At 36.7% G+C, this 10,317-nt stretch overlaps 1 protein-coding gene across 1 annotated transcript; it reads left to right on the top strand.

The window, feature by feature from the left end:
• The first annotated feature begins 3,988 nt into the window (after nt 1-3,988).
• LOC116169845 (proton channel OtopLc-like) lies at nt 3,989-7,880 on the top strand. The gene is made up of 5 exons (XM_031486023.1): nt 3,989-4,435; nt 4,837-5,060; nt 5,107-5,295; nt 5,344-5,504; nt 5,553-7,880. Exons 1-5 carry the CDS (start codon nt 4,311-4,313, stop codon nt 6,708-6,710), a joined length of 1,857 nt encoding a protein of 618 aa, XP_031341883.1. The 5' UTR covers nt 3,989-4,310; the 3' UTR covers nt 6,711-7,880.
• Nucleotides 7,881-10,317: the final 2,437 nt, after the last annotated feature.

Here is a 10,317-nt window from a genome sequence, read left to right on the forward strand (position 1 = left end):
AATGTGCGTTCCGCTGCCGCAAATAGAGCTAGTTTGGATTATATTTTGGCAGAACAAAATATTAGTATTGGGCTGTTGTCCGAAACTTGGTTCAAAAAGGACCGCAAAGAATTTTTTAAAAATTATAACATAGTGAGGCACGATCGCGATGATGGTTATGGGGGTGCAGCAATCCTTATACACAAAAGGTTGAACTACGTAACCTTAAATATAGCCTCTTCAAATTCAAATATTAATGTTTGCGCTATTTATTTGAATGAAACGAAGATAAACATTGTATCTATTTATAAACCTCCTCTAGTAAACGTCACAGAACAAGAATATTTACAAATCTTAGGGCAGGTAGGAAATTCATACATTGTGGGGGGTGATTTTAATGCACACAATGTTGCTTTTGGGTCTTCTATTAATAATAATGGCGGGGATGTTTTATTAAAAGTTATAGATTTAGCAAATAATATTTTTCTGAATAATGGTGACCCGACACGCATATCTCCCCCAAATTCGATAAAATCAGCAGTTGATATTTCCTTTTGTACAGCTAACCTTGCTACCTTAATCGACTGGCAGGTCCTAAAGGACTCTTACGGCTCGGATCATTTTCCGATTTTGATGTCTATGGTAATTCAAAATCAATCGCCATTTTTAAACTACCCGAAAACTAGATGGAATATAAATGCGTCAAAATTATTAGATTTCAAAACATGCGTAGAAATGGATTTTGCTGATGCTCCAAATTTTCTATCGGCATCGGAAAAAATAAAATTCTTAACTGAATCAATCCAAGTAGCTGGTGATAAAGTTTTTAAAAAAAAAAAACCTTTCCTGAGAAGGAGAGATCCTCCGCCCCCATGGTGGGACGACGAGTGTTCACGCATCATACATTTACGTCGACTAGCTCTTAAAGAATACAAATTAAGTCCTACCTTTGACAATTTTATTCACTGCCAGGAAACATTAGCACACTCTAAAAGATTTTTAAAATACAAAAAACGCAAAGGCTTCACAAAAATGTGCTCCAATTTAAATAGATCAACCCCATCGTCTAAAATATGGAATACAATTAGAAAATTTAAGAGATGTACAATTACCAACTATACCAAGGATGAAGGGTGGATTGAACAGTTCGTGGACGGGTTAGCCCCACCATATGTCCCTATGGAGAATGAACAAATTCCGACTACCACGAGTCGTCATTTTTTGCAAAAACCCTTTTTAATTAAAGAATTGTCCAATGCTAATATAGCCTCTAAAAACACTTCCCCTGGATTTGATAACGTTTCATACCAATTAATAGACAATTTACCCCACGCAGCGAAGGGTTTCCTTTTGTCAGCTTTCAACGACATGTGGGTAAACGGCGAGAGTGTCCCCACCTTTAAAACTATCATAGTTGTTCCTATTTTGAAACACGGTAAAAATCCGGAGGACGCGAAGTCCTATCGTCCCATTTCTTTACTGTCATGCATATTTAAAATGTTTGAACGTATGGTCAAAAATAGAATAGAATGGTGGTTAGACACAAATAATAAGCATAATCCTTGTCAATTCGGTTTTAAACGAGGATATGGGACGAGCGATGCCTTGACAAAGTTCGTCTCAGAGGTACAAATCAGTTTGGGAAAAAAGGAAACTTTAGGAGCAGTTTTTATTGATTTTAAAGACGCCTACGGCTGTGTAAAACTCCATATTTTGAGACAAAATCTATGTGATCTAGGCTTTCCGCCAGTGGTAGCCAGTAACCTCATTAACCTTTACACAGATCGAAAACTTTTTATTAGGACGTGGATGGGCAAGCTTATTGGGCCAAGAATGGTATATGAGGGCCTCCCTCAAGGATCAATAAATAGCCCCTTATTATTTAACATTTACACATTAGATATGTTCCAAATATTTGAGGATGACATCAAGGTTGTACAGTATGCTGATGATTTTGTTATTTATTCATCCCACAAAAATGAGAACATTGTTAAAGAAAAGTTGGAAAAAGCAATCAAAGAAATTAAGAATTGGATGCTAAATACTGGGTTAATTCTGTGCCCGGAAAAGTCGTCGGTAGTATTCTTCTCCAGTAAACGTACCTATAACTCAGGAAACATACTTTTAGATGATTCTCAGTTCAAAGTTGTCAAAAATGTTAAATATTTGGGGCTCATTTTAAATTACAACCTTAACTGGTCAAGTCATATTAGCGATTTAATAAGCAAATGTGAGAAATCTTTAAACATCTTACGCCTAATGACAAGAGTTGGTTGGGGGTTGGACATATCCGTGGCTTTAAAAATATACAAAGGTCTCACAAGAAGCTTAATTGACTATGGGTTGCACCTTTACGGCTCCGCTTGCAGCACGCAAATAAAACGTATCTCCGTTATCCAGAACAAAGCTCTTAGACAATGTATCGGGGCCATGAAATCTACTCCAGTGGAAGCCCTATACGTCGAAGCTCAGGAACCTCCGATATCCCTTCGCATAAAATTCTTAGCAGCCAAATATATAACAAAAATAATAGCTTTAAACTTGGAAGACCTAGGGCGCACTTTAACCAATCTGGCAATTGAGGACAACATATCACCCTATTGGATGAAAAAGAAATCACCGCCTTTGTCAGAAGCTTATGTTTGGGTGTCCGACCTGGAAGTTCCCCTGTTATTACAAAATAGACCTAATGTGTCCTTTCTGCAATATGAAACAACAGTATTGCCAACATTCTTTCCCAACTACATAGGCCACCCAGTCTATGACAAGCAGCTCTTTAATAGCATATTGGAGGATTAAAAAACCTGGGATGTAATTTTCACCGACGGGTCTAAGAATGAACTTGGAGTTGGTTGTGCCTTTTACGATCTTCGAACGAAATTTTCCCGTCAATATAAATTAAATGAGATATCTACTATCTTCACGGCTGAAGCAACAGCTGTATTACAGGCTGTGAAGTTTTTTGGTAGTAGGAATTCTTTTAAAAACCTTGCTATCATGACTGATAGTCAGAGCGTCCTCAAAAGTCTCAATACGCGGAAACATTACTACCTAGAGAATCCTTTGGTGACAGCAATAATAGCAGAAGCGTGCAAAATTAAGGAGAGGGGTTCTGAGGTGGTTTTTTATTGGGCGAAAGCACACGTTGGCTTGAAACACAATGAAATAACAGATAACTTGGCAAAATTAGCAGTTGTTAGTGGAGAGGTTATAACTCAGAATATACCGAGGTCAGATTTTGTGGGTTTTGTCAAGTCACATATTACGAACAAGTGGGACATACACTGGAAACAGTACTATAGCAATCAGATGACTCATTATGCAAGAATTCACCCAACTGTTAAGTTTAGCCCTTGGTACGCAAATAATTTCGTATGTAGAAGATACTATACGGCCATAGCACGACTTAAGTTTGGTCATGGAAGATACCCTTCCCATCTATTTAAAATTGGTGTTTTGGAGTCTCCCGCCTGTTCATGTGGTTTTGAAAGCGCTGACCTTAATCATATTTTTTTCGGGTGCAGTAAAACTGAACAATCTTCCAATCGAATGATGTCACAACTAATCAATTGTAAAATTAGTCGGCCCATTAATATAACTTCACTGCTAGCCAGTAATGACAAGAAAATTTATGATCATCTCATTGAATTTCTTAATAATATTAAATTAAATATATAAATAGGTTACAATAACTAATAAAATGCCTTTGTCTTTTATCCTTTGTTTGCCCTCCCATGTATCCAGGGTCTAAGTCATGTGTGTCATAACTAAATGCCATGATGGACCTCTTGGCAAGAAGCGTGTGTCCCGGTATATCCTTTTAGTTAGCTAAAAAAGGTACAAACGTAGCTATATGGGCAACGATCCCTTAAATAGCTAAAATAAAAAAAAAAAAAAAAAAAAAAAAAAAAAAAAAAAAACTTCCAAAGGCGACTCGACAGCAGCTTATTTTTGATCGCCCGTTACCAAGTATCAAGGACATGTGTACCAAACTTCTCTCGTCGGAAAAATGTAATGGTTAGAATTAGAATGATATATTCAAAAGTATGAACCGGGATTTTATGTCCTTTAACTCCATCTGATAATAAGTTTTGCATGGAAACAAACGTATTCACATCAAACACTAAGTATATAATCTACCAAAACATTAAAATTACCAATAAAGATGCAATATGTGCGGAACACTAGCAATAAGCAACTTTCTTTGCCCTTTCATGCAAATTTGCAATCAAATCAACTCCTAACCCTCCCAGAGAAAACTGCATGTAATTTTGAACGAAATTCCTCGTTTACTCTATCAACTGAAATTGTCAATATATTTTTAAAGGGAAATGATGCCAGGACCGATGACGTTAGCGCCAATGGGATACCACCACTACAGCTATCCACCACCGTTTCCCGTAATGAGAAAGCAATCGATGGCCGAACGACAAATTACCTGGCGGCAGTTGGGAGCGTAAGTAATTTTCGTTGAGCGAGATTAACTTCCGCCTTTTAAACTCGACTATACTTCAAAAAAGAGTAGTACGTACTTATTTTCACCCCATATGAGTTTATTGACTTTTGCTGTCGCACATCCCGACACTTCCTGAAGGGAGTTTAGAAAAATATCTGGACATGGATCTTTTATTACGGAATATAAATAACGTTCTTAGGGGATCGTGGAGATATTTTATTTGATTGTCCACGCGCGGTACGTTTATTGATGTCCATTAAGATATTCAATGTTAGGGGCGAAGGAAAATGCTTTTATCGCGGCTTGTTGCTTGTAAAAAATATCCCTTACGCAGCCTGCGTGTTTACTACGAGTATTTTCTCAAATTGCACATCGATTTATCTGATCGCTTTCAATTTTAGAGACGCGTTGGCCACTACGCTATCGGCGCTTTATGGGAAACTCTTGGTCGTCATGGGTACCGCTTTTCCAATGGCCGAAGTTATATCAACTTACATACCGCCGTCATTTTACGAGGTGTATTATTTGTACCTTTACATTGGGAGTATGTTTTTCCTCCTCTACATGTATACAATGCTTCTTAAAGATAAACGGCAGCGGAAAAAAGAAGAGGAGGCGCAGAGAAGTAAGTATGGAATCGGGTTGCCGCTTTCTGTATCTTTTATTTGCAGAAGACAGCCAAAGTGACAAAGAGGAGAGTATATCCAACTCGGGAGAGGAGTCGGATCGAGACTCGGGGGAAACGACACCCGAAACTACAAGTTCCCAAATTTATCGATCTGCGAGGCGCGGGTCGATCTCCTCCTCAATACCGAAGCAGTATCACTACGGAAGCTTCTACCTGCGAATGGGAGCAGTCGGTAATTATTAGCCCAACTAACAACCACAGACTTACAGAATCTTCCTAGCTTTTGGTATTGGTAGCATGATCTACTCCGGGTTGGAATTTGGGCAATATTTTGAACTGGAAACGAACACTAAGTGCCACAACGTATTACTAGCATTAACGCCTGCGCTGCGTATGGCCTTCATTTTTATACAAATGTATTTCATCTTCTTAAACAACGAGGTAAGCGCCGAGTTGTTACGTTCCTCGAATTAAAACGCACGGTTTCAGCAAATGAAGATTTACAAGCATAAGTTGGCAGCAAGGTTTGGCCTAATGCATATGATTGGTACCAATCTCTCCGTCTGGCTCAATGTGCTGGTACAAGAAACGAAGCACGAAATTCTAACGTTTTACAATCCCGAAAACAACTCGCTACGCATTTCTCATCGTTTAACGTACAAGAGTAACATTTTGAATTTTCCCAATACGGATTTGGCAGAAGAAACGCACACCCATCATATAGTTGCGCGCGGACTGAAGGGTCCGCATCGGATTTACGAATGTCGGCGCACAAATGTTTTGGGAACCCTAGTGCAGGACGCCTCGCCGTTTCTATTTCCTTGCACCATTGAGTACAGTCTAATTTGCGCCGCAATCCTGTACGTCATGTGGAAAAGTATATGTAAACTTCCGCCCGCAAATTCCCTCCCGGGCAAGATGAAACCGGAGTTCGCCTTCCGGAAAAGCCCCCACCACTATTCCGTCGACTGCGCGCGTGCGCACAAGGGACTATTTTTGGGCATTCTCCTTTTGGTACTAACAATAATCTCACTGATCCTCTTCTTCGTTCTCATCTCGAGATCCGAGCTCTCCGGCTTGGCGGTTATCGAAGTCAATATATGCGAGCTAACTCTGTACGGAATGACCACGCTGGCCACTATCGTCGGAATGTGGCAAATCCGCCAGTTGAAGTTCGACGGATCTCGAAATATACAGCTCGATAATATACTGCTGATAGGGGCGCAGACGGGGATGTACATATACAGTATGTTTACAATAATCGGAGGTCAGTTTACGATCGAGAAGAACACAATTTTGGTTTTGATAACGGCGCTCGCGTCGCTCTTGCAGACGACTTTTCAGACCATCTTCGTGCTAGACGCGTCCAGACGCTCGTGCGTCACGCCTGATCAGATCAAACGAAAACCCGGGCGGGAAATTGTTACGTTTTTATTGGTTACAAATTTAGCGATGTGGTTAATTAATACGTTAGAGAAATCGCGTGCGGATTCGCACCCGATTCAGTTACATTTCTACGGATTATGGGCGTGGACAATTATTACGCACGTATCAATGCCGTTGGCAATTTTCTATCGTTTCCATTCGACCGTATGCTTGTGCGAAATTTGGAAACGAGCGTACAAAATTAAGCCTACCTACATGTGAAATTTGGGAACCTCTTTGAGTTTTCATGTTATAGACATTGATAGGGTACCTTTTCATTAAGCCCTTTGACGACTAGTTTATTTGATTTCATCTAAACTTTATCAGGAGCTTATCCAGAAACGAAGTAGCGTGCGTATCTCAACTTGCTTCCAACTCTACAAGCTTCCAGTTGTCTATACAGACTTCTTGAGTTCCACTCTACTGTATTACATATACCATGTACTGAAGTATATCTGCATTACATTATCATTTAAAAGGCAGTTTGAAATTGTGCGCCTAATTGGCGACATACAATTAAAATGAATGTAGAAGAATGTAAGACAAGCGTTGCTGAAAAAGCACCTCCTTGTGAATAATTTTATCTGGTACAATTGTCAACCGGTCTCAAAAACCATTCAATGTTCACAAAGCTATAATAAGAACATAATATTTTATTACGCTATTGAAAACAACGTGCAATACTTCATTAACGTGAAAGATGGATGAGGTGAATTAATATGGTCGGCGAAATTGAAACGAAGGAACGGCGATGGTCTTCCGCAAATAAAAATCGAAGTACAAAAGGCGTTATGTAAAAAAAAAAGAAAACGCACACCGACTGAATTTATAGTATAGTGTTAGTTAAATGCTTTCAAAAGAATGGAGGAGTCAATGAAAACGCACGTGACGTTTTTATTTTACTTGAAATAAATGCAATTAGCGTATTGTCGAGATTTGCGGCTTCCTACAATAAACGTGACGAGCATCGAGTAGCGCTTTTATAACGGCGTTTTCTTTATCGCTCCTCCATTATTTTGTCACACTGTTCTGTTATATCTATCTACTAGTAGTAAACAAAAATGCTCATGTATGTACCTAAAAAGTGAACATCCAAAGAAATTTGCTCATTTTACCTCAACGTATAATTATAGGGAACAATTTTTGTACGAAAGTTATTTTTTTAAGTGTCTATTTAGTAATTTTTGATATCGGTGTTTTTTGTAAAAGTGTTCGGAATAGTTAGACGTTTAAGATAGGTGCAAAAAAACGGTAAAAACAAACATAGTGGGCTTTAATAATCTTCATCGTAGTACTAATTTGTTAAAACACAAATCGGTTAATGTTATAATGTGCCATAATTTGTAAATAATTTTGATTCTTTGTAATTTATATAAAAATTTATTTCGTTGTCGGTTCAGAAAATTTATTGTATATATGTATTACTATAATTATTTAATTGAATGTTAGTTTGATGTATATTTTATTTATTTCTGCTTACTTCATCTATATTAAACAATTATTAAAAAAATTATGTGAAAGATTTATCATTTTTTATTAGGTTTTGTTAGCGAAAATACCAAAATCTGATCTGATAAGATCTGCCCTTTGCACATTCTTTGAAAGTTTGAATTTTTAATGAATGCTATAGTTTAAACAATACGTGTGTTTATACACTGATAAGGATGTTTATCAAGAGGATCTCCGAAACCGTAGAAGATAAGACGATGGTCAAATTAATGAAAAGTTGCGCAATTAAATAGATATACCATTTTTTTCTGATGCTATTTGAAGAGATACAAAAAAATAGAAAACACTTTCTTATTGCCACTTTTTGAACTCTACAAGACACCGTTGAGAGATTTTCAATATAAGGTTTCGTTTCGGAGAAACCATCATCAACTTTATTTTTTCATATGGACCATAAAAAAAGTACCTACATACTGTATTGAGTAGCATGTTTTTTACGAATACAATGATATATGTCATACACAAAAGAAACAACAGTTGGAAACTCTTGGTTTCAACAGCCGCTGGTCCACCATACTGTTATAACCAACAGTTTTTTACCACAACATGGATATCCTCATTTTAGGAATTTTAAGAACCACATGAGTTAAAAAATATTACCCTAGGCACGTTAGAAAGTCTTAAAAACCGTATTGATGCTATCAATATTTAGAATATTATTGATCAGACTAATTTTAGTGTTCAGATATCAGAAATGTTGATTCTGATACATTTAATGAGTTTTACTATAACGTTATGGACTCAAAGTCCTACAGGTTTGAGGAATCTGTTAATGAGCATGAGTTCAATTGAACATAGCAGCTGTAGCAATAATAAAAATCCTAAGAATTCTTATTACCTAATTCTAAGAATCGTGGAAACCACAAGAAATGTGTGAATCTTAAAAATTTATGAACGTTAAGAATTCGGCTTGTTCGGAAATCTTGGACACCTTTTCGGTATTTTCAGAATTTATATTATCTTGAGAAGATTAAACAGCTTTGGCAGTTTGTTAGTCAAGGGAATTGTATGCACCTTAGAAATATTAAGGGCTTAAGAAGCATCTAGGATTAAGTTTACTTCAGAACAGGATTTTGAGAATTTAAATTGTTTTGCGAAAATTAGGAACTTTAAAGCTCTTTACAAACGTTAGAAAGCTTAACTAATTTACGTACCTTTGAAGTTTCTGTAGACTTAAGAATCACAGGAACCGGAGAATCTGATAATTTTTTGTGTGTAGCAAGGAATAAATTGAAGTTTCCTACGATTGTCTTCATTTTATCAAAATCTGAGAGAATGAAAACTACCCGATTTTTTCACTTGTCAACGAATATATCTGAAAGTAAAACACACCGTTCCTTTTGCAGGTATTTAATATTGTTAATATAAATGTGATCTTTTTGTTGAGAATCGCAGGGAAAAAGGTTTACATTCTCTTCCTGTTTACACTCGTTAGTCGTTACATAGCAATTCGTGTGAGATGTATCGGTTTCAATGCTGTTTTGTCTAATAAACTACTGCTACTATGAAATTTCAGATAAAAGTTATTATACAGGGTGGTTACTGGTTAACGACGCGTCGAGTCGATTATGTTATGGAAAACTAATGCGAATAAATTCGTGAAAAGTTGTAGATAAATGAGCCTGTTTCATCGAAAATATTTTCAATAAATTAAACTAATTCGGTATTTTAAATGGGGTGCTCTACAGTTTTGGTTCATTTCTTCAAGTCATATAAAAAGATATAGTTGATGATGATTTTTCCGAAACGAAATGTATTGAAAATCTCTTAACGGTGCCTTGTGGACCTCAAAAAGTGTCAATGAGGAAGTGTTTTTTATTTTTATGTATCTGTCCAAATAACATAAAAAAATAAAGACGAAATCGGTAAATTTCGGTTTTTCTGGCATACGTATCTTAAGAAGTAATCGGAATGTTCTAGTTTTCTTTAAAGCATGATAATAACTGTTTAATTGAGCAAGTTTTCGCTAATTTGACCATCGTCGTATGTCGTGTTAAGACATCATTTAGGGATGAGTTAAAAACATACAGGGTGCGAAAGAAAAGTTGGTGAAAGCACCATTGGGTTAACTTTTATTTTTTATGAGAAAGCACTAATTTTCTATTTTGCAAGAAACTCGCTAGAAATGGGCGATTGAGACATCATTGTAATACCTTTTAAAGAGAAATTTAAATTTTTTTTATTGGTTTTTCGCAATATTTCAGTGATGAAAAAATTGCCGACAACTTATTTTTCCTGAGGTTTTAACTAAAATAGCTAAAGTATTCAATTTTCATAAGAGTGCCTTGGAAACAAAAGGCATTTTGGTAAGCTATAAGTA

Source organism: Photinus pyralis, unplaced genomic scaffold (assembly GCF_008802855.1).
Source record: "Photinus pyralis isolate 1611_PpyrPB1 unplaced genomic scaffold, Ppyr1.3 Ppyr1.4_LG4, whole genome shotgun sequence".
NCBI classification, from domain to species: domain Eukaryota; kingdom Metazoa; phylum Arthropoda; class Insecta; order Coleoptera; family Lampyridae; genus Photinus; species Photinus pyralis.

Coding starts and splice junctions, on each gene's coding strand:
- LOC116169845 (XM_031486023.1), top strand. CDS start 4,311: ATGATGCCAGGACCGATGACGTTAGCGCCAATGGGATACCACCACTAC. Junction 4,436..4,836: donor ACCTGGCGGCAGTTGGGAGC/GTAAGTAATTTT, acceptor TTTCAATTTTAG/AGACGCGTTGGCCACTACGC. Junction 5,061..5,106: donor AGAAGAGGAGGCGCAGAGAA/GTAAGTATGGAA, acceptor TTTTATTTGCAG/AAGACAGCCAAAGTGACAAA.